Source organism: Lycorma delicatula, chromosome 12 (assembly GCF_047948215.1).
Source record: "Lycorma delicatula isolate Av1 chromosome 12, ASM4794821v1, whole genome shotgun sequence".
Classification (NCBI taxonomy): domain Eukaryota; kingdom Metazoa; phylum Arthropoda; class Insecta; order Hemiptera; family Fulgoridae; genus Lycorma; species Lycorma delicatula.
The window spans coordinates 72759563-72786309 of NC_134466.1; the positions used below are offsets into that span (position 1 = coordinate 72759563).

A 26747-nucleotide genomic window follows, 5' to 3' on the forward strand; every position below is an offset into this window, starting at 1 on the left:
CTCTATTACAAACCAGAAATTCAAAGGGCTGTAAAATTTACTTTGGATATATATGTTATCGTACTTAATGAAACTGATCGACCCATAATCTGATAATATTAAATGAAGTAACAGATTTATTTCTTAATAAAATAAATATTTATCATTCATTACATATTAAACAAATTGACAATTAATTTTTTAATGAAAATGTTTTGCAGAATTACCAGTTCTGTTATTTGAATAAAAGTCCACGCCAATTATTCAGTACATAGTTTTTGTTCTATTATTTATTTATACATATAAACTGTCATTTATTAAATAAATAAATCCGCTCAGCGCATAGTTATATAACACATAGACCACATCAGGAATAGATAAATATACAACTCCAAAAAGAAAAGGAACCACCCTAAAATTTGCCTGGATGAATCAAATGAAACTTTGATCAGAATAGCATCATAAAATAAATAATTATAAAATATAAAAATAATAGATGCGATTAAATTCCATATTGATTCAATAAATTATAAATATTGCATTAAGACACAAAATATAAAATAATTTACAATTCAGAAGGCATTAATGAAAATTGAAGACATTAATGAGCACATATTTATGCACACATTAAATGGAATACAAAAAATTCAGGGTTTTTTATTCCAATTAGTATTATTTAGAAATTCATCAATAGAGTTATTTTCTATGAAAGAAAATTGTTTTAATTATATTCTAAATCATGTGGTTGGGCGATGGAGTAATCTACCAATTCAGACACCCGTCTGAATTGGTCTCTTTCTCAAGGTGTCTGAAATGACAGAACTCTGTCCCTTTATAAACATATATGGGCATATACTAATCTTATAAGAATTTTTGGTGTTAAATATTCCTTTTTTAAACTTTGAATTCTTCTGAAGGGCTCCTTGAAATGATTCAATCAAAATTTTTCAAAAGACATCCCCTTAATTTTTAATGGAAAACCCTAATCAAATCTCAAAACCCAGAGGGTGAATAGTCTGGGTTCACCCGAAATGAATTGGTATATTACTCAGCATAAATGAATCAATAATTTACTGAAGCATAAGGTCTTTCTTTTAAGCTAATGTATTGTTAAGGTAGTTCACAAAAACACAGTTTTACTGTCTTTTTTCAGTAAAGACCCAGCAATGTTTCGCTATTGCGAAATTTGAGTATATGTATATAGATTAAATGAAAACAATTCAAAGTTTTACAAGACATTAACAAAATGAACATTAAGGAACTTCACAAAATTTAACCTTTCCCTTTTAGCCTTTCCCCCTTTCCTTTTCCCCTGTTCCCATTTTTATTTCCCCACATTTTCCCTTTCCCTTTCTCCTATTTCCCCCCTTTACTACTCCTTTTCATTTCCTTCCCCCATATATATTTCACTTGTTTCCCTTTTCCCATCATCTTTCCCCCTTTCTTTGTTCTTTTTCCCCTTTCCATTTCCTTTCCTCGTTTTTACCTTTTCCCTGTTTTTTTTCATTTTTTCATTTTCTCTTTCTTCTCTTTTACCTTATTTATTTTTCCCTATTTTCCTTTCTCCCTTTTTCCCTGCGCATAAAAAGGTCCAGTACTTTTTTAGTCTATAGTGGAAACAACATTGAAATGTATTCGTAAAATATTTAATATAGTGTGTGTTGCTTTTACGTCCAACAGATAGTGCTGTTTTTAAAAAAAAACATGTTTTTACCTGCCACAGGTCTGACATCTTAGATATATAAAAACACGCGCATATTCAAATGTAATGTTGTGTATATGTTTCAAAGCAATTGGTGAAGACTTTCGAAGATTTAAGATTTTGAACAAATGAACATTTACATTTCTACATGATTCATACTTGTGGATGCCAAACAAGATCTGACAGTCAATTTTTATAATTTGAAAATTCATTCCGATTTTTTATGAGAACTCAGATGATATTATACTTTATATGGGAATATATGTAGTTATAAATAATGATAAACTCTACATTTTATTAAGGCGATTTAAAGAAAAACTGTACAGTTAGACTTTGTTGAAAATGAAATTGATTTGCTATCACCTCAAGTATTTTAATCCAATAAAACTCCCATAATTCCACTTAATTAAAAAAAAGAAGTACTATTGTTATCATTAATTGGAATTTATTTACACAATCAGTAACATTACATCAAGCTGAGTAAAAATATAGGTGTTTTTACAAAATTTCCCACAAATTTATTAAAATAGAATTAAATGATTTTCTTTTACAGAAACAGTATTACTCTATGAATATTTAAATATAAGTAATTAATAAAAAAGAAAAGAATTTTCTGCATTATGTTTTAATTTGTATAAAAAAGTATACATAAAAATGACTTCTAATATTACCTTACAAAAAGTTATTTTTTTTTGTACTAATTTTATTTATTTAGTATTTTCACATATATGCTTTACTTTTCTAGTAGAAACGTTCTAAATCACTTGTTTAACAACTGATTTTCAAAGTCGAAGGTTCTCAGGTTCAAATCCTAGTAAAGGTTGGTTTTTCACACAGATTTGAATACTAGACTGTGGATACTGATATACTTTGGTGGTTGGGGTTTAATTAATCACACATCTCGGAATGGTCAGCCTGAATCTTACAAGATGTATTCATGTCTTACAAGACTTCATTTACATGTCATACACATCATCCTCATCTCATCGAGCAGCGAGTGATTTCTTATTCCTCACTGATTGCAAGATACACATTAGGAAATAAATATAAAAATTATTGATATGTGTTCTCTCTCTCCTATTTTTCTGTGACACCAGTCAAGGTTTTTCTAGAGTTTCCCTTGATACAATCAGGTAAATATCAGAGTGACTGGCCTCCGTGACATGAGTGGTAGAATCTCGGTCTTTAATCAGGAAGTCCCAGATTCTAATCATGGTCAGGCATAGCATTTTCACACACGCTAAAACCATTCATCTCATCCTCTTAAGCAATACCTAACGGTGGTCCCGGAGGTTAAAAAAAAATGTAAATATCGAGGTAATTAATTATTTTTATACAGAAAATAGTATTCTACCCGTTCCTGATATAATGTACAAAATATGTTATTATACTGGTATATTATCTAAATAAATAATCTATGTATTAAAACTTATACTATTGTTTTTTAAAGTAATGAAATGTAGTAGAAATAACAAAGATGGACCACTGAATGTGAAAATAGGAGGAGAAAAGATTATGGAGGTAGAAGAATTTTGTTATTTGGGAAGTAAAATTACTAAAGATGGACGAAGCAGGAGCGATATAAAATGCCGAATAACACAAGCTAAACGAGCCTTCAGTAAGAAATATAATTTGTTTACATCAAAAATGAATTTAAATGTCAGGAAAAGATTTTTGAAAGTGTATGTTTGGAGTGTCGCTTTATATGGAAGTGAAACTTGGACAATCGGAGTATCTGAGAAGAAAAGATTAGAAGCTTTTGAAATGTGGTGCTATAGGAGAATGTTAAAAATCAGATGGGTGGATAAAGTGACAAATGAAGAGGTATTGCGGCAAATGGAAGAAGAAAGTAGCATTTGGAAAAATATAGTTAAAAGAAGAGACAGACTTATAGGCCACATACTAAGGCATCCTGGAATAGTCGCTTTAATATTGGAAGGACAGGTAGAAGGGAAAAATTGTGTAGGCAGGCCACGTTTGGAGTATGTAAAACAAATTGTTGGGGATGTAGGATGTAGAGGGTATACTGAAATGAAACGACTAGCACTAGATAGGGAATCTTGGAGAGCTGCATCAAACCAGTCAAATGACTGAAGACAAAAAAAAAAAACTATTGTTTTGTTTTAATATAATGTTAATTTCATATTAATAAGCAAAATAAAGATAACATTATAATTTTTTTTTTACAGATGGCAAATCTATGCTGGTGGTACTACATATCAAAATTAACAGAGTTTGCAGATACAGTAAGTTATTTTTAATCTCCTATATAAAAAATTTTAATGATTGAAATAAACTGATAGAATTTGACTACACACTTCTACTCCTAATGTAGAGTAATAAATAATCTAATATATCCCTTCTTTTCTTCTGAAGGATATACTTACATTATATTACAGTAAGAAAATTCTTTATGTGTGGTTGTATTGCCTGTAAGATAGAAACTCGCAAATTTCCTAGTAACATATGCTACTATCAGCGTAGAAAGTATGTGCAATCGAATTTACAGCTTTATTGGATCTATACAATGTGCAAACAAGAGGCAAGATTCATTAACTTCACCGTTATTGTAAATAATGAATATAATATTTTATATAACACTCTGCTAAAAATCCATTTGTTAGGTTTTTTAAATTCATTGCTTTAGTAGAAAGGCTGAATGAAGGGAAAAATACTATTGCGTTCAAAGAAACAGGAAACTTTGAGAATGATCACAGGAACAGTTTTGTCAAGTGTGATTTATTGTAGTATACGTACTTCAATAATATTAATCAAAAACCAAATCCACAATAATACCGTACTTATTCATTATTAGCAATTTTTAACCAATAATTATGATATTAATCACTAAGTCCAAACTATAGTTAAAATTAATTAAAAAAAACAATATATATTACAAATTTAAGTTATTTATTTTAGAGAAGACAAGAAATAAATTAATTATACAGAACTGAATACTTTAAAAAATTTAGAACCGGTAATGAAATGAGTTACTGTTAAATTATCACAGCGTAATAACAAAGTGTATCATGTTGAACACAATAAACATATAACCCGAAGCTAAAAATACTGACCAATTATTTGATAAACATCAGATTTTTTCATACTAACATATGATTATGATAACTACAGAAAAATTGAAGATCAACATAAATTAAGTATTGTAAATGTAAAATAAACTACAAACTAAACTTAATAATCATCAGAGTTAGACTATTAGTCAGTCGAAGATAAGCACTCTTCATAAGGTGATTCTTCATCATACACATGATTAACAGCATGGAATATATGGTGTAGTCTCTCTATTTTTCTGTTGAAACTGTATTTCTGCCTTAATATAAATTCACCAATCGTTCAACAAGATGGTGTTTAGTATCGTCATACCTCAGTACTTTACCCCTAATCTCTCTCTACAAAATTCTACCCTTAACTCTAATTCTAATCTTAACCCTAACCTCTTTCCACAGAACAGATTAGCATCTGAATAAATCTCAATAATTCACAAAACTGCACGTTAACTAGATTACTGATAACTAAACTTAAGGGCAGGCTTCGATCTTGCACAGGTCACCTGCTGTCTAAACCTGCCTTCTGGTATTTAGAAATTGTGTTTTCCTGTTCCTAAGCTATACCTACTACAGTATAATAGAATATGAAAAATTTAAGTCGATGAAGGTATTGTTCAGAACTACCTAAAAACGAATTAAAAATAAATCAAATTCCATTTCAAAGTAGATTCTATAATATTTGTATTATTTCCATGTATAATTTAGAAAATACAGTTGAAGATATATTAAATAAACCCAAATTCTTTTCCAAGGTGGCTACTGTGTTGTAATATGATCAAATAAGTCAAAGATAAATTACCACTTTAAATTGTACACAAAAAATATAGCGCATTTCAATGTACAGAACTGGCAATATTCTATTTTAAAAAATAACAGTGAATAATTTATTTTTTACTAATTATTTTTTTAAAAATAATTTTAAGAAAACTTAATTTGATAACAACAAAACTTATTCAAGATGTAATAACACATATTTTTTTCCAAATAGACTTTAATCAATCCAGTTCTAACAAGCTAGCAAGTACAAATTTGTATTACAATTATGTCAAAATACATATGGTTTGGTAAGATAAAACCAACCATCAGAAGAGGAAATGAACTGCTTGCTGAAGAACAGCTTCTATCTCTTCTTTTCATCTCAATAAAGCAATTAATTTTTAACAAATAAAAATTCCAAACAAACATTATCTTCAGCAATAGATTTTATTAAATATTATATTCATTAATTTTAAATAATGATCAAAGTAACAGAAATTTTCTAGTATTTTATATGTTGTAGATCCAAAATAATGCGGTTTTACAAACTAAATAAAAAACTGCAACACAGTTAAACATACAAATATGAAATTTTTTAATCGATTAGTTAATAGAATGTATTAGATTGTATAAGAATTTGAAAGCGATTGGTCAAGTCGTTTTTGTTAGTAACAAGTCACTAAAGTCAAGGCACAAAACAGAAAGATCAAAAATGGAATGTAATGTTTTTTCATTCTTACTATGATAACACATCTTGAAAAATTATTAAAAAATAAAACATTAATATCAACACCTATTAGACAATTTATATAGGTGATGCAAATTATTTTGAAATCTGATGGGATGGTTTTTTCATAAATCTTCAAAATCAAGTAACAATAATAATCACTTTGATTTTTGTTTATCTTTATACCATCACTTGCACTGTTCTCTATACTGTTCTTGCACTGTTCATATATCCACCCACTTGGTGTATATAGATTAGTTGTCCTAATTCAACCAAGATTTCTATCTGAATGAAAAAAAATTTAATTAATTTTTATATAAAAATGCTTTTAAAATTACTATTTGGAATCTAAGTTACAATTTGAAATTCACAGTTAATTAAAATATATCAGAAGTTAAAAATTGATGTTAAATGACCATCGTTTTAAGTTACAAATCAGTGAATGAAATCTCTATTAAAAATAATTGGTCAAACAAAATTCTTTATAATTATATTAACATTAATAAGGTTTTGTAATTTAATAAATAATATCTAATTTATATAATTTTTGTACTGCAATCTGCTGTTTTGCGTTATAGTGTGTATCTTTACAGTAATTTTAAAATGACATATTGTATGTAACCTAAGCAGATCCAGAATTCTCATTAAAAAAAGTTAATAATGTAGCAGATTCAGTTTTAGAAAGTCACTTTGCATACGACTTTATGGGATTACAAAAATTTTGATAATCCTAATTTTATTCGCAGCAAGGTTCCGTATTTTTACAGCAAAATAGCGCAATTTGATTGAAGTCTCCTATGGAAAAAATGTCAACAAAACACTACTTTCAAGGAAATAATAGGCATAAGATAACGCTTTTTATCTTTTTAATGTCACATTTTTGTTAGAGTTTATGATTTTATTGTACTCACCATAAAAAATCGATAAATAAAAACTAAATTTTATTTCACGTATTACCGCAAACGTTGGAATGATGCCTTATACTGAAAATTAAAACTGTTGATCGGATGATACGAACACAAATCAAGTGTTTGTAAGTTAACTTAGCAGATTACATTATGACAATTTTTCTCATAAATATTTTTTTTCGATTAGGCTTACTTCTACAGTCGTATATTTATATTTACCTGCCACATTTCTTTTAATGAACGAAATGGATCATATTAACCAATCGACTGAATAACTGTTAAGGTGGTGTAGAGAGCAATCGCACGTTGATTTTTTTATTGTCCATTTCGTATAATTCCATATCCTCTAAATTACTGGGTGATGTATATGAAGTTATACTTGAGGTAAACAAAAACAAATGAATTTAACTATCATGTAAGGTTATCCGATAGATTTACAATCGATCGACAGTTTAGTCGAACTTTATAAAAACATCAAGTTAAACGATAAAACTCGATTCTTTTGTCAAAAGCCATCGATAAGTCCTTGTGATTAAATAATCGAGTAATTGTTGATAACAATTCCTAACCTATCTTTCCGTTTAAAATTTTTTATTACTTCCACATGAAGTGTAAATAAATACAATACTTTCAGGAAGCAATTCAGGACATTAAAATAAATAGAAACATTTTATTACAAATAATAAATATTTGAAAGCATTTCATTCTCATTTTTAATGGCTTTCTTTTTTTTACATAATTATTCATATTTCAAAAACAAACAGAAATATTCTGTCGTACTTAAGTATTCAATTATAATTTACAAAATAATTGTGTTTTTATTTATGAAATACTGTTCTCCCCACAGATTGGTGGAGCAGTAACATCTGTGCCTTTCATCCTGGTCAGACTGGCCATTTTTCTTACGCTGCAAAATTCATCTAACACGATTAAACTCTGATTGGCATCAGCCGGTTGTTTCAGGAGTAAATAAATAAATAATAAAATTACAAAATTGCAATTGTTTTAATAATTAATCTTTCTATAACCATTAAACAAGATAAATTGTATTTTAATTGGGAAAATCTAGTTTTTATTCAGAAAAAATCAATAACCTTATTAAAATATGATTCAAAACAATTAAAGAAATGTAATGGCATATTGATACTCTGATTCTTTCTTTTTCTATTTAGCCTCTGGAAGCACCATAAGGTATTACTTCAAAGGATGATATGAATGAATGTAAATGGAGTGTAGTCTTGTACAGTCTCAGGTCAACCATTCCTGAGATGTGTGGTTAATTGAAACCCAACCACCAAAGAACACCGGTATCCATGATATAGTATTCAAATTCGTATAAAAGTAATTAAGAATTAGGATTTGAACCTTAGAACTCTCAACTTTGAAATAAACTGATTTGCGATGACAAGTTCACTATTAGACCAACCCACTGGGTTGGTGCTCCGATTCTAAAATGGTACAAAGTCAGAATGAATATTGAACCAATTTTATTCCCTCTATTGTAAAAAAAAATTTGTTTTTTTATAAAAATAACAGGCTGAAGCCTATAACAACAGCTGATTGATGAAAAATAATCTTTGTAAAAAGTAAAACATTCCAAGTCTGACCAGGATTTGAATTTGGAATCTCAATATGAAAAACAGAGATACTACCACTTCATCATGAAAGTTGATTTTTATTTATAAACAGGGCATCTTTATTAAACTGTAGATAAATTTCGCAAAATTACTGACGCAACCTCTCTTAATTTCATTTTTAATGTCTTCACATTACTATTGGGCTGTTTATTCTTTGAAATATTGATGTAAAGGATCTCAAATAAGTTACAAGACATATATAACTATGCTGTATTACAAATTACTTCTCATAAATTCTATAATAATTTAAATTTTATTAATTTATAGATAGATATTTTTCATTTACAAACAATTTAATTATACTTATAAAAATAATTTTGATAGTTGTGTAATATAATTTTTTGTTAAAATTACAGTTAACTTTTACTGTCGAAAATGATTAAATGTTTCAGATATTCTTTGTCCTAAGAAAAAAGGACAACCAGATCTCATTGTTACATCTCTATCATCACTCATTAACGCCGATTGAAACATGGATATGCGTTAAATTTATAGCTGGTAAGTTTTATGGTAATAGAACACAGTCGATTAAAATTATTTTCTAACTGCTTGACCTTTTTCATAAATTAAAAATTGAATTATCATTATAAAACTGTAACCGGGTGACCAATTATTGTTTCTAAACAAATTTTGATGAAATTTGGAATATATCTTATTTAGTACGTAAGTTATTCATTACAACTGAAATTATTTGTTGGAAACACCTTTCACTTGAGTTATGTTCCTCATACATTCCACACTATCCGCACCCAAATTTCATTATTTTACACTCTATATCTGTCAGCAAATATACATTATTTCCTGAATATAATTTGATTTCAGTTAAATTTAGTTTAGAACAAGGTTAGATATGATTAAGTTTAAGTTGAGAAGAAGTCTTGAATTGTGACTTACTCAGATAAATGATGGCAAGTTTCTTTCAAATTTATATTACTTATAAACCAATCTAACATAGTCCTAACTAAAACTAACTAAATTTCACTTACACAACTTTAAATAATTGTACGTGGCATATTTTCAAAACCAATACCTTAAGCTTAACCTAATTTAATTTAGTTTTAAATAAATCTAATCCCATTCTTAACTTAATTTTATTGAAACCAAATTATTTAGTTAAAAAATAATATATATTACACTTATACTATTCTTAATTACAAAATTTTTGGTGAATGTACTGTGTAATTTATGAGGAACCTAACTCGGATGAAAGGCATTTCTGATGAATAATTTTTTATAGTGTATAAAGTATATTCCAAATTTCATCAAAATCGGAGAGGTCCGTAACTGTATATAATTACCTAATATTATATAAACACATCTTAACACATAAATTAATATATATTAAATAAAAAATACAATACAAATCAAATACTATAGTCTTCAACTATCTACATCAATAATAATTGTTGCCAACAAGATACACATCTCGCTGCTACTCAACATCAGTGCAACTCTGAATATATCATTCTACTTTAGTGATGGATAAAAGTTCTCTGAAAATATTTTGATTTAATTGAGATATACAAATGTTATTAATTTTTAATATAATTTAACACTTAGTGTACATCAAAATACAATTTAAAAAAAAAATGTAATTCACAATTGTTCTAAAAATTTTAATAATAAATTAAAATGATAATTCAATTTATAATTCGATTTTTAAAGGATTTATCTATTTGAACTAATAAAGTTTTTATTTTATTTCTATATTTTGAATTTCAGGAGGACACGGTACATTTTCAAATCTAATAAATAACATTGTACATGTAATAATGTACACGTATTATATGATCTCTGCTATGGGACCAGAGTATCAGAAATACTTATGGTGGAAAAAACACTTAACCACATTACAACTGGTACAGTATCTTTTTTTAATTTGTATTTCTTTTATTTTTCTAAAATAAGAAAATGAATTAATCATTTTACTATACTTATCTTTAAATATCATTATTACTCTATCACAGTTTATTTAAAAAACAATTTCAGAAAGCTTCTAGAATTAAATTTATATTTTGTATATTAAAAAAAAAAAAGAAAAGTTTCCTTCAAAGTGATTTACTTTATAAGATTCTTTTGCCAATCTTCATAAAAAATTTTAAAGCATTCCTGGAACCCATTCTCGGTAATCTCCAAAGTACTTTACCACATCAACATCGTTTTATTGCTTTCCTTTAAGTATTTATTTCCTCAGAAATAAGTAATAAAATAAAATTTAAAGAAATAATATAAAGTATTATTTTTACTTTTAGTGCGACAATTTTTACTTTCCTGGTTATAAATAAAAAATAAATCTTTTATTCAGAATATAGAATATATTCCGTATATATAAAATATACGGATGATGGCACTATAAGATAAATTTTAAATATAAAAAATATAGTTGTGCTGAAAGTTCATATTAATTATTTAAATATAAACACATGAAATAATGTAGGGTAAATACATTTTAATATAAAAAATTAGTAAAAAACAACTCATAACTCAGAAGCTGCTATTGAAAATTATTTTGAGCACATATTTATGTACATGTTGAATGGGATGCAGATAAATCTTTACTTTTTTTTTAATTACTATCGTTTAGAAATTCATCAACAACGTAATATTATTTCCATGAAAGAAAATCTTTTAACTATATTTTCTTTAATTAATTGGTATGGACATTTTTTAAATGGTTCAGTAATTTATTAATGTGTAATACACCTGTCCTCCCAAATGCTCTCTGGCAACTCCTTCTTTGCGTGCTCCTGCGAGACTCCTCCCAGGTGTACAGCTCCTGCATTACCTTCCTGACCAACATTGCTATGGCCATCCGATTACTTGCACTTTCAAGCATTATCTGTTGCACTTCCTCAGGTGAAAACATATCCGTTCTGCCTTTTGCATGCAAAACTTCACTCCTATGATCCTCAAATCTGGGACAGCTGAAAAAGACATGGTATGCTGTTTCATCCATACTCTCACAAACCGGACAACATGGGAAGTAGTCATCCAATCCTATAAAGATACTTTCTAAATCCCCCATGGCCTGCCAGAAACTGTGTAAGATAGTAATCCAGCGAGCCATGGATATGCCCACACCAACCCTCCAGGTCCCTTCCAACCACAACCACCAACCGTAACTTACTATCAAATTAACTGATTCGTAGAGACCTCATCCCTGTGCCTTCCTCTAACACTAATGGTTTCACACAAAAACTCTTCCTATATCTAACTTCAGTTGGACTATAGATCGTTACTTGACTGAGTCTTAAAACACCAAAAATACTACCCTCATACAAAGATACAAATACCCTCATACCCTCATACAAAGATGCTGATCACAAAAATGACAATTTTGTCCTGCAATTCAATTTGCTCAAAGTTCTCTTGATTTACTTAAAAATCAAGAAACAGATTCACAAATTTAATAAGCCTCTAATGAAAACATACTCTATCTTTCTCTGCTCTGGTCCACTTTTGTGAGTGAGGTGCCCTACACCCTCCTACACTGCAGCTTCATCACAGAGTTCTCCACACATCTATCTCATCCTAGAGAATATCTAAGTTAACCGGGACTCGATACCAAAACACTTATCTTGACAAACTAAGGACCCAGACGAGTCCCAAGCCAGGTTGCTATTCTATCTACACATCTATAATAGCATCTGACCCCCTCAGCCATCCTCCGCAGGGCTAAGAATCTACAGTTATATACATATATAATGTACTTTACAAGTGAAATGTTTTTACTAATCAGATGAGATTTTGCATGTCATGGTTTTTGTGTGGCTAAATATTTCATTACCTCCTCTAACAAAAAAACACAATTATAGCATTGAAAAATTCAACTGAAGTTTTTATGCGAATATGTTAGCCTGTTTTTTGCTAGAATATTGCCAGAATGGTTAGACTGATTTGGATGAAATTTGGCATGAATGATATCTCTGTATAGAGCATTATTCTATCAAATGTTGGTCATAACAATCGATCAAGGGGATGAGGAGATTTGAATCTTATCAGTGGTTCTGTACCTTAAAATTTTACTCAAACGGTAAGTAAATTTTTTCACTTAATTTAATAACTTTTTGGTAAGTAAAGTACTTTCTAATGACGTTCAGTCTTCCTCAAATCTCCATACATATTGGTGCAAAAAATTCCTTTTTTTTATCATTTGTAATCTTAAAGTCACAATTTTGTACTAATTAGATGATTCCATTATATTAGTATGTCACTCTGATTATGTACTTAAATAATTTCATTCAGTGAAGGAGGATATATATACCTAATGTTTTCCTTATTTTAATCAATTGTTATTGTTCTGTTTGATATATTCTGCCTGGTTAACCAATTTTTATGAAATTTTGTATGTTCCAAAGATGGGTCAATTGATCAAGAAGGTGGAGGTTATATGATCACTATGGTTCCCAACTCAACATTTTAATTTTTTATCTCTTAGGAAGTTTATATTCTTTTAGTTCATGTTCGGGAATATTGGACCCTAAATTAAAAGGGTGAAAGAAAAACTTTTTTTCGCTTTTTCATCTATTTTAAAGAATCTTTACTAAGTTTTTAATTTTATTTTTATAACAAGATTGAAATAGGTCTTACAAAATGCTGCCAGTGTGAAAAACCTATTTGCAAGATATATAAGATATATATATATATATATATATATATATATATATATATATATATACATATATATAAAACCAAGAGTTTAATAAAGTTAAGAAAAGTATACAAATTTGCTACTTATTTTCAAATAAGGGTCTCCATCTATTACTTTTAACCCTAACATTTTTCTAATAGTTTTCTTGAATTTACATGTGAAAATACTTTTAAAAGCAGAATTATATTAACCAATTTCAAAGTTGAGAGTTCTAAGGTTCAAATCCTAATAAAGGCAGTTATTTTTATACAGATTTGTAGATCGTGGATACCGGTGTTCTTTGGTGGTTGGGTTTCAATTTACCACAAATCTCAGGTATGGTTGATCTGCGACTATACAAGACTATATACTTCATTTACACATTCATACATATCATCCTCTGAAGTAATTCCTTACAGTGGTTCCAGAGGCTAAACAGAAAAAGAAAGAAGGTTATAAATAATTATTAATAATAAACAATAGATAGGAAACAGTTAAATACCAGTAAATCTTTTTAGAAGCTACTTCATATATTTATTTTTCTACATTGCCAAACTCAAGAAATAAGAAATTCATAAAGAGAGTAATTTGGCAAAAATATATCCTAGCTTTGATCTGATTTTCAACCTCATCAGACAAAATATTAAGGTACTTTTTTAGCCTTGTTGAATTACACTTCCAAATCAGACACTCATTAAAGTAAATAATTACTCCAATAAATACATTTTAAACCACAAAACAATGAGGCTGCACGGAATCCATACTTAAAATATAAATTTTTAAAACTTTTATTTTCAAGATTGAAATCCAGTTATATCTAGTATTAATATAAACAGTAAGGGAACATGTTTTTAAAAAGGGGGATGTCAACATAAAAATTACAAAAAAAAAAAAAATGTTTTAAAATATTTTTTTTTAATTTCTAAAACTTTTAGCTGTTTTTAAATTAGTGGCTTTTATTAAAAATGTTACACGAGGCAGCTGTGAACAAGTAGTTCAAATAAGATCCACATTGATTTATTAAAAATTTTGATTTTTTTTTGTTTTGACAATTATACCCTCAATACTTTGATAATAAAATGTCATTTGATCAAGAGAGTCACCAATTGAACCCAACATTTTTTATTAACAATTTTGATTTCTTTTTACTTAATTATACTTTAAATACTGCATATTTTTAGGATAAAAATATTATTTGATTAACTAGGCAAAATCAAAAACAAATTTTTACTCAATTTTTTTATCTTTTTTGCAATTGTATTCTAAATGTTAAATAATAAAGTCATTAATATTTAAGAACTTTACAGGGTATTTGAAATAAAAATGTGTCAAGGAAAAGCCAGGAACATTACATAACACTGCAGGTTTTTTTTGTTGCAGTAAAAATCTTCATATAATGTACAAATGTATCTCAAATTTTTCCCGGGACTTTCATAGCCTAGTCTACTCACAAAAATAATAGAAAAGTTCATATAAACATATGTCCTAAAATGCTTTGTTTGCAAGTTACTGTTAGTGAAAAACTTTCCTCAAATTTCAGCTACCTGGGTGAAATGAGGTTGTACTGAAATTTTTAGGACTTAAATAAGGAGCATTGAGAAAATAGTCACAAACCGTAAGAAAATAGTGATTTCTTATGGTTTTTGTCCTGAAAAACCAAATAAAATAGGTCCCAGAACCATATCTTCAGCAGTTTTTGAAAATTCTTGGGTTAAAACCAATAAATTGGTGGGAAAAACCATTTTTTTTATGTTTGACTTTGTTAAATGAGCAAAAACCACATAAAACTTTAAAAAAATTTAAAGAATTTAACTTTGAACAAAATGATATAAGATAAGATGAATAAAACTAAGAAAAGTTAGAAAAAATCGGATTCAATTTAGAAACAGTACACCAGACCAAGGTACATTATACGTACCAGTTTATAATAAATGTTCAAAAATGAGCCCACCATTTTCAACACATTTCTTGGCACACTTCTGTACTGCTTTTGTTGCTCTTTATTAGCTCTTCAGAACTGTCCATGAGTTGCTCAGCAGCATCCAAAATGTGGACAATTAATTCTTTATGAGAATGTATTTTTGTTTTGCATACAGTATTTTTCATTCATCCCCAGATGGAAAAAATCTAAAGGAGTTAGATCAGGCGATCTTGGTGGCCAGGAAAGTGAACTTCCACCACCAATCCATTTCTCAGGGAAATGATGATTTAAGTGAGTGGAATCGGGACAAGAGAAATGGGGAGTCGTGCCATCGTACTGGAAGTATACTTTGCGTTTAGTGCTAGAGGAACATCTTCAGGCAACTGCAGCAATTCTTCTTAGAGAAAGTGCAAGTAGACCTCAGCAATTAAGCGGCTAGGCAATATGAATGGTCCAAACAGCTGATTGTGAAGAAGACCGCACTGTACATTGACGCTAAGTCTGTAGTGAACACTGATTGCCTTCCACTGTTTTATGAGAGTTTACTTCTGCCCAAGTATGTCCATTGCATAAGTTTTTGACACCATCTCAAGTGAAATTAGCCTTGTCGGTAAACAAAACATACTTGCAGAGTTGTTGATTTGTATTCCACTAGTTGCAGAACTCCAAGCAAAGCAGACTGTCTCCAGGGTGTATATGTTGAACTGCGTGTTAATGATGAGGATAAAATGTTTTGTTTTAGTGTCCTACAAGCAATCGAATGTGAAATGCTGATCAACTTAGAAAGATGTCGTGCTGGACTGTGTTGGAACCTTTCTCCATAAGATAGCAAAAAGTCATGCTGATTTGGTTTTTTGGAATCTGGAGTCCTGCGATTCGGAAAACTTATTTCATATTCTACTGCAGCAGTTGTAGCATTACCATTACAGACAGCCAAAATGAATACCACATCAGTGTATTTCTCTGCTGTAAATAAGTACAGCTTATTATGGTTTTGAGACCTATTTTATTAGATTTTTCGAGTTAAAAACCATAAGAAATCACTAATTTTGTCCCTTAATTAACATCCCAAAAATTTCAATACGATCTCATTTCACCTTGGTGGCTGAAATCCGAGTGAAATTTTGCATAAGCTGTAACTTGCAAACAATCCTTTTTAGGACATATGTTTGTATGAATTTTTTCCATTATTTTCACGTGCAGAATAGGTTATAAAAGTCCCGGAAGAACTTAATGATACATCCTGTTTATTTATACTGTTTACATACAAAACATTAAAAAGTTTTGTAAAAATGTTGTTTTGTATATATAAAGTTTTCGGTGCTTAAAAGAGTTGTTGGAAGGAATTCAAGACTTAGTAAAGTTCGAAGGTTATTTAGAGGTTAAAGATACCACTTTATGGAAAAATGTTTCGGACAAGACTTACGTATCATTGTCTCTAGAATCCAAATTCGAGGTGCAAATATGTGTGTCCCATTTAAAAAAATTAACTTCTAATGTAGTTAGTCCAACTCTGGTCAAAACCAGATTTTTTTTGCATCTTCCAGAAAAATCACTTCCTTCAGTTTTAGAAAAGGAGGATGGAAGGTCTAGGACACCTGTTTTAAGTATATATATATATATATATAAAATTTATATGAAGTAATTTTTTTTGTGCATGTCCCTTGTATTTTGAAAATATACACTCAGTCTGTCCAATGTAATATTAACTACAGGTACTGCAATTTAATTTTATACTCATGGGTTTGTGGGTTGTTTGATCAACACTGTTTTATTGATTTGTCTTATAATGTAGATTTTTTGTTTGTGTGTAGTTTTGAAAGCTACATCAATCAGCTCTTAAAAATTTAGAAATTATTTTTATGAAGTTTTATCGGTATACAGAAAGGTTGTAAATTAACTCCGTATTTTAATTTGCTATAACTTTAATATTTAGTGACAAATGTTTATATGTGATGCTTCCAATATAAGAGATCACCTATTTTATTAATACATAACATCAGCACCATCATTTCTCATGATTGTAATATTTGAGAACGTATACAAAGCATTTCAGCATGAACTCTGCAGTGGAATATTGATCAGAATGCGTCAAATTCATATCAACACTCGACTAAGAATCAAAAATTTAATAAAACTTCTACATCCACTTCCTTAAGAAAATTTTGCAGGGTATGACTTCAGGTTCAAATAAAGACTATGAATATACCCCACACCTTTTATACAACCTTACATCCTGGATGTGAGGATTTAGAGGATTGGCATCTGGGTCGTATTATGATCTGTTCTACAGATCATATTGGCTTTACATGGCAGTTCATAATATTCTTAGGATCAAATACAGCAAGATTTGATGAGTGGTCCAGCTACCATTGGTGAACTCATATCATTAAATACACTTCATAGTGGAAGGCTGACTGCATTAGCTGAAGTGATATAAAGCATTGTTGAGCATATTCTCTGATAAACAGGTACTGTTCTATTTCTACCCAAGTAAGTTCTAAGAAACAGAACAAAACTGTGTTTCATTATAACATATTATTAAATATAAAAACTATTAGAAATTTAAAATAGTTACTTTACAACTAATCTATATGTAGCATTAAAAATTTCTTGTTAAATATGATTTTTTTATATAACATTGTATCTATAAGTGTGGGTAAGTAGCCATTAACTTCGGCTAAATATTTTATTACACAGAGTTCTTTAATGTAGTTGCCAACTAAAATAAATAAATAATTATTTTATTGTAATCATTACATAATAACATATTATATAGATCACATACAGGATAGGTATATATATGATACTCCATGAACTCGTCATTGCAAATCAGCTGATTTCGAAGTTGAGAGTTCTAAGATTCAAATCCTAGTAAAGGGAATTATTTTACATGGATTTCAGTACAAGATCATGGATACTGATGTTCTTTAGTGATTGGGGTTCAATTAACCACACATCTCAGGAATGGTCAACTTGAGACTGTACAAAATTACACTTCATTTACATTCATACTTATCATCCTCTGAAGTAATACCTTATGGTGGTTCAGGAGGCTAAACAGAAAAAAGAAAGATATGATATTCCACAGATAAAAAAAAAAATTGTGCCAACATTTACCTGGATATATTAAGAGAAATCACAGTAAAACTTAATTAATTAGACCAGCATCACAATGTAACACAATTAATTATTTATACACACAAAGAAAATATTCAGGTAAACACATGGAACACACTAAATATAAAAAAAATGTAAAAATCAGAAGGTGTTAATGAAAGTTATTTAAGCTCATATTTACGAAACAAGTTGAATGGGATATGGAAAGTTTGGGGCTTTTATTTTTAATTAGTACTATTTAAAAATTGACAAAGTAACATTATTTCTGTTTAACATTTTTTAATTGTATTTTAAATAAATTAGTGAGAAAATTATTAAATGATTTGGTAATTTATTAAACCGTAATAAATTCCTTTCTAATTTGTTTTTAATTAAGCCAAAGTATTGTGTTGAGTTTTATGAAAACAGTACTGTTTTCAACAGTTTGATAGAAGTGGATATCGTTAATTTTAATAAGTGATAAGTGTAAGATATAATAATAATTTTAATAAGTGATTATTCTCTTCGGCAAAGATTATACATTCATAAATATAAACAAAAGGATACATCAGCATTCTTGTTTTTATAAATATCAATCTATGTATTCATATTTATGGGTACTGATCAGCCCATTTTTGTATTTAGAAAAACTTATCGTTTTTTGAGGGAACCCCAAAATATATTATATTTTAAATGGAATATACATAAACTTAATAAATATTTAATAATGATTTGACTTCAGCACAATACTTTGTCTTGCAAGAAAGGGAATTATTACGATTTTTAATAGATCATTGAATTATTTAATAATCTTCTTACCAGGTTATTTAAAGTACAATTAAAAGTTTTTTTTTCATACAGATAATATTCTGTCGATTTTAAATAATATAATTAAAATATTAAAAAAAAGCACTAAACTTTCTGTATTCCACTCAACATGTTCATAAATATAAACTTTTATTCTCAGTAATTATATTATTAACACATTTTGAATTATTTTGTCGTTATTTTTAATGTATATTTCATTTATTTACTTTACTATTATTTCATGTGTTTACAAATAATTAATTGTTACTTTGTAAAGCTGCTCTGACCAAGGTTTTACTATGGTTTCTCTTGACTGAGCCAGGTAAACAGCAGGACAGATTTTTTTTTTGCATTTTAAGCGAAGGTTGTGTACATTAAGTGATATAACGTGTATAAAAATAAGTGTCAATTTTGGTGGGATTATTTACTCACCACAAACGATCATTGTCAGAATGTGGTAAAAAATTATGATTTCTCTTTTTGCTCATATTTTATATAACTCTTAAATTAGATTGTAGCATGCATTAACTTCAGAAAGAGATAATGGAAGCAACATTTTATACATTTACAACATTTTTTTATTTAAAAAAAAAAAATTTCATTTTAATGATAAAAGTTTATTTTATAATTATTTAAAAAAAATTTAATAACAATCTTTTTTTTAATTTTTATTTCAGATGCAATTTACATTGGTATTTATCCATTCAGCGCAAGTGCTTATATTTGACTGCGGTTATCCAAAGTTAGTAGCTGCATTATTGTTAGTACATTCAACTATATTTTTTGTATTATTTTTTGATTTCTATCAGCAAGCATATAAAAGAAGTCATAAAAAATTACAGTGACAAAAGTATGAACATTAATTTAAAAAAAAAGAGTTATAAATTAAGTGTTAATGTTATGTTATATATATATATATATATATATATATATATATATAGCATTTTTCTTTTCTTTTTGTTTTGTAAATACAATATGTTTACGAACTTATTATTCATATAATAACAATTATAAACTATATCAAATCAGTATTGAAAGACTATATAATCTTATAAGTTTTTTAAATTTAATTCACAAATGTGGTATAAATGTGTTGTGTGAATTTTTAATAATAAAAAGCACATAAAAACACATTTATTTATAAACATCTAACTGATATTATACTTCTATAACAATATGTTATACAAGAGTATATTAACGTGTAAATATTTATATATATTTTATAATCATGTATATTATTATTGTTATTATTATATATATTTTTTACAATATTATAATTAAAAAAATTTAATTATTTCTTTTTATTTCTTTTTTATTAATTAATTCATAAACTATTTTATTTTTCAATACATAATTTAATGAAAATCATTATTAAGAAAGTAAATGAGTAATTTGTTGAAGTACTTTACGTTACTGATCGATGTTACATTTTTGGACTCTCAGCAACTCTGCTCCATCTCATTCAATCATCTTCCTCACTATTTTTTCGTCTATCTGGTAAACAACAAATACCTTTCTTTATCCACCGGCATATCTAATCCACCTAATTATCTCTTCCTTACACTCGTAAAGTTTTTCCAGAATCTTCCTGTTACAAAAAGATCTGGTTCACTGAAAATGCAATTATATTCCAAAAACCATTTAAAAAAAGATTTGTATTACGATGTAAACTTACGAGCGAATAGTGATTTTGAATGACAAACTTTCATCGTCAGTAGACACTATGGAAACAATATATAAGATAAGTGAAAATAAAGAAAACAAATTCACATAAAATGAGTCAAGAAAAACTTCATTTTCTAGTCAAGGTAACAAAATATTTTGCCCTGATTTCTACTTAAATTTAATCATAAAACTTATGGTTAAACAGCATAGGATCTTAAAATAACGGGTAAATTTGATGGTTTCATATGATTTTTGAATCTAAAAGGGTGTGGTATATCTTGTTTTGAAATTTACTGGATAATTTTCATTTTATAAAACTTTAAACTCGAGAATATATCATTTCTGCACTGATAGTAATAACTCTTCTACTTGGCTGCTTTTAAAATATAATGAAACAAAATGCTGAAGCTGTTGAAATAATTTAAATCATTTTATTTTCATAAATATGGCACAAGGGTGCGTTCAATCTAAAGAAGTACAACTGGATGCAATGTAATATGTATATAACTTTATTAAATAATTCAGAAGATATCTGTAATCAGGTTGCATGCAGTTATAGTAGATTATGTTACAAAAATAGGAAAAGGTTTGTTAAATTTTTACAGCAAAATTAATCATTTTCACATAAAAAGTCATCTCTGTTTATCAGAAGATTTTTTTTAATGTAACTTGAAAGAAAAATTAATTATTCATTTCACTGATAGGTTTACTATAAAATTTAAACTCATGCGCTTTGGAAACTGATAGCTTTGAACACAGGGACCTGAATCTAAAATAAATTATTTTAATCATAAAAAAGTGGGGGAGAAAAAACCTTATGATACCAGAGATAATTTTCCTACAGAGCTTGACAATTCTACTAAATTTTAAGAGACCATTTTTCTAAAAATCCCAGATGGGCACATATGCTAGCATTAAATAACAAATATATCCAATCAGTATTGAAAGATTATATAATCTTATAAATTTTTTAAATTTAATTCACAAATGCGGTACAAGTATGTAGCATGCATTTTTAATAATAAAAACATAATTACTCATAAAATTATGAGTAATATAAATTATTGATAATTTACTCATAAATTTACATCTTAATATAAATCTTTTTTAAATGGTTTTCAGAATATAATTGTTTTCTAAATAAACGCTACCTTTTGACCAATGGTAGCGATTTAAATATTATGTATATATGCTATCTACCAAATAAGTGAGTTACACATTTTCTCGATGAGAAAATGCAGTTCAAGAAGCACCTTCAATACATTGTAGGGCCTTCATTGGTATTCAATGAGTAGTAAATCCTGAATGGGGTCTTAATTTTAAGATGATGAGTATCCTGTACAAGGCTGTCTGCAAAGCAATTATGCTGTGCGTGGTGCCTGTTTGGGCGGATAGGCTAAAATTTAAAAGCTATCAAGGCATATTGTTAAGGGCTCAATGCCTTATACTTTTAACAGTAGCAGGTGGCTACCATACGATTTCACAAGAGGCTATCTTGGTGATTGCAGGTGTGAAACCGATAGACAATTGCGTCAGAGCGGCAACAGTGTTACCAAAAAGTTAGACGAGTTAATTTCTAACAAAGTTCAGGAAATTGAACAACATGGTAATGCTTTGTAGCAGGCCAGATGGATTGAGGCTGAGGGCGGATGTTATATGTGTGGACTCTTTCCTTATCTTGTTAGTTTGCAGGGTGCCTCTTGGGTACTTCCGAATAAGTATGTGATGCAACATCTTTCTGCCCATGGTGCTTTCCGAGACAGGCTGCAGAGAACCTGCCTGGTTGACTCAGGAATGTGTCCATAATGTTCACAATTGGATGATGTACATCATGTTTTGTACGTTTGTTCCAAGTATCAGTTGATACACACAGAGATAATCTGTCAGCTCGATATTATCAGATCGGCGAGAGAGCTCCATATCAATTGGCAAAACTGTGATGAATATATAATAGTTGAGAATTTCATACACTATTTGGCAAAATAAGGATAGAGGGGATTTAAGGTGCCGCCTGGGCTTTTCCACCTTCTTTTTTAATTGCTAAGTTTTTGTTCTTGGTTTGTTTTCTGTAGTTTCATTGTTGTTTTTGTTTTGTTTTATTGTAAACAAAATTTTTAAACTTACCATATGTTAGAAATAATAATTGCAATTTCTATTTTTAAGATGCACACTTAAAAAAATAGCAATTTTCAGCCCATCAATATAGCTTGGTTGCAATTGGGTAATCATATTTATTAACTTTTTTCATTATTCTCAGAGGGTATTGTTACAAGTTGTTGCAGATTTAACAACTTTGCAGTGATCAGGCGACTACTGAATTTTGAAACCCCTAACAGTCCATCATCCTTCAAAATGTTAATTTAAAAAGTTCATAAACGAGTGAGCACAATGTGCTGAAGCTCCATCTTGCTGTAAAATGGAAGTTAATTCCATAAAAACTGATTAAAGCCGGGGAATAAAATAACTTTCAAGCACATAACAGTTAAAAGCTGTTACCTTAAAAAAAAAATGGTCCTAAATGCATTTCAGAGCATGTGGTGCGTGGTTTGTGATTTCATCATAAAAGTGGGGATTTTCTAAAACAAAGAAAAGACACATTCCAATAAATATGTTACTCAAGTAAACGCACACTTGTCAGAGAAGAAAACAGATTTTGGTGATTTAACATCAGGAAAATGCCTAAGATAAATTTTGCAACAAATTTTTACTAACCCATCCTCATCAGAAAGCGTTTATGTCAAAGATCCTTTTTAACTGTTTAACAGCAAATATCTAAATCTGAAGATTGAAGACCTGATTGAAGATCTGTTTGACTTAAGAGGAGACCAAAAACAGGATTCCTCAACAATCTCAAAGCTATTCGACTTTCAGGGAAAACATCCAGAACATTTTAAATTGAGGACTTCTGGTGAAAAAGGATGAGGCTTTTTTCCACTCTACTGTTATTAGTGATGAGCTTCCTTAAATGCTAAGAAAATCTGTCCCTTACATTTTGATTTGCATTTATATGTTTAAGTAGCCAAACACTAGCAAGAAGTCTTTCTTCAACTGAATCCTTGCTTGTGTTTACTATTTTAACTTAACATTGCACAAACAAAAATTCTGAATGAACACATGAAAATAATATTAACTTTCAACAAACATACCGTCATTGCGTTAATGAAAACAGCTGATTAACCTATACAATCACAAATGAACTACAGTGTTACCAACCTGTACTTTATGCCATGCAAAAGAATTTTGTGGTCATTCTGAAAAATAAGGTTATTAGGAATAGTTTTTTTTAAAGAGAATCTAATAATTTCAGTAGCAACAAACAAAAAATGGTAAAATCGATTCGTAAATGAACTTTTATCCCTAAAAGATGACTCATCTACAACAGAGATGAAAAAACATCTCTGCCATCTGATGCATGTGGAGACAAATGATTTGCCTACAGTGAGAATAATTAAAATAATATGATATAAATTAGTAAACCTAGGTGGCAGATTGGTAATATCTCATCCTTTCATCTGAAATGTTGGTGAATGTAGTCAAACACACAATATACGAGGCTATTTCGTGAAACAATAAACAAAAAAATTAATGGGCGACTTATTTTTTCTTACCTGAGGCCTGTTTTTTAAAATACTTTTCACTTCTCACTTTTAATTTTGCAGAATTTGTAAAGTGTACCAAATTTGCTTTAATTATGTTTTCTCTAAAATGTCTCTGAACAATATCAAAATTGTTTGAATTTGAATTTTGAGAAAAATGAATATGATCAATGTCCCATAAATAGAAATATTTGAACAAAATTTGAGAAAAATCGATTGAATCAATCCTGAAATATAAAGCCAAGAGTACTGTGACACATATGTACATACATATGTTTTTCTTGTTTAGGATGAACTAGTTGTACCCTAATACGTAAAGATTTGAAAATAACATGATAAGAATATGTATATTTAATATAACATTAAAGAACATACACACACACACCCTTTATAAAGTGTGTGTGTGTGCAGGTTCTTTGTTCTTTAAAATCTGCCATTTAGAACTTCACTGAAGCAGTAAAACACAACGTTACACAACCGCACGCAAGTCAACAATGCAGCCTCTCACTGTCACAGTTGTTGGAACACTGATTCACAAAGAGTACTGTTAGCCATATCTAGCGGCAGCAGGTCGTACCAGCAATGGTTCATGCGCGAAATTCAAATTCCCCGAACTTTTGGGTAGCACCTCGTAGACAATATCATAGCATTGGCTAGTGAAGATACATAGTATATTTTATCCTACTTATTTATTTTAATTTTAATTTTATCAATTGGACGTCATATTTTATATATGCAGTTTTCAATTTCCATAATTTAATTTTTATATATTTTTAAAAAAAAACTTAAATTGTGATTTAATAAAAAAAATTATATTCTAATTCTTAATTTTCAATTTTAATTTGATAAAAAAAAGAAATTTTGTATATTATCAAAAAATTTTTATATATATTTTAATTGTCTTTGAATTTAATATGTAGTTTAATATAAATATTTAAAAAACAAAAATTACAACTGACTCTCATGGTGGGTTGCCATGAGAGCACAATTGTAAAGGTTTTGAAAAATCTAATATGGACAGCACATGACTTCCTTGTATTCCTAATAAATTACATATACACATTTTTTTTTAAATGAAAAGTACATAAAATTTTATTTCATTAATAATTTACGATATTTTTTCATATTTTTTGGTTTTTTCTTATTATTTATCGTAAATTTTTTTTTACAATCTGAGGTTAATAATTATTAATAAATCAATATATTTAAATTTAAAAAAAAGGAGATTAAGTCTGATTCAAACTGATGTGCCTTCCTCTCGTAAGATCTAAACATTTCATTAATTAAAATTTCATTTGGCTATAACTCTGGAAGCAATGAAAATAAGTACAACTTATGATATATGTTGAAAAGCTCTCAATGAGGGCTTATTACTGCAGTTAAGAAAAAGCCCAAAACCCAATTGCTTTTGAATTTTGGGCTTTTTTGGACACTGTTGGTTTAGTCGATTGCAATCAGAAGGGGAGGCCATAACTAGATGTTACAACAGTCCTAAATCTAAAATGTCAACATCCGACAGCTAATCATTTTTGAATTATGCGATATATAATGTACACTCACATATCTAGGTACAGATGGCATGCCGAAACTAATCGAAATGGATTCAGGGATGATCAAAATGGATATTTCCATTGAAATCTGAAAACTGAAATTTTTGCGATCACATGCTTCCTTTATTTCATACAAGGAAATAAAAATAAGGTAAGTGTCATCTTATTTACTTTTTAATCTCTGTACTTTGGTGGATCAAGTTGGATTATACATGCAACATATTGGTCTTGAAAAGATTAACTTTAAAAAAATATTAGAATATACATATTCTAACTATATTTGCAGTGAAAGTAAAAATTATACAATGTTTAAAACCACTTTTAGAACAAATAGAATTTAAAAAATTTTTTTTAAAAATATGAAATGTTTTGAAAGAATAATCCATTAACAATTTGTTAACAAATGTTTTAATTCTATTATATATAGTATTTAATTATACATAGAATAAATTTCCATTATCATTTATCCAATTTTTGTCCTTATTTTTTTCAACAATTGAGCCAACAACATATCTAAAAGAATGTGTCCTACGTAAATAAGCAATTATATAGCAGCAAATATTGCTCAAAAATACTGAACAAAAAATTAACTGACCATTAACATGTACAAGTTTTGCCAATAATATACAGTGGAATATTTAAATATTCCACCTCACTAGTATAACGCATTTAGGTAAAGATTATATTACAAAATGAAATAGA

At 28.5% G+C, this 26747-nt stretch overlaps 1 protein-coding gene across 2 annotated transcripts in view; it reads left to right on the forward strand.

Annotated features, from left to right (window-relative positions):
- Window positions 1–20121, forward strand: part of LOC142332728 (very long chain fatty acid elongase AAEL008004) — a 136241-nt gene extending 116120 nt beyond the window's left edge. For both annotated transcript variants that reach the window (XM_075379324.1, XM_075379325.1), the window contains exons 5-8: window positions 3871–3927; window positions 9170–9275; window positions 10500–10636; window positions 19912–20121. In XM_075379324.1, coding sequence (XP_075235439.1) covers window positions 3871–3927; window positions 9170–9275; window positions 10500–10636; window positions 19912–20079 — 468 coding nt within the window. In that variant the 3' untranslated portion in view covers window positions 20080–20121. The remainder of the gene's footprint in view (window positions 1–3870; window positions 3928–9169; window positions 9276–10499; window positions 10637–19911) is intronic.
- The last annotated feature ends 6626 nt before the right edge of the window (window positions 20122–26747 follow it).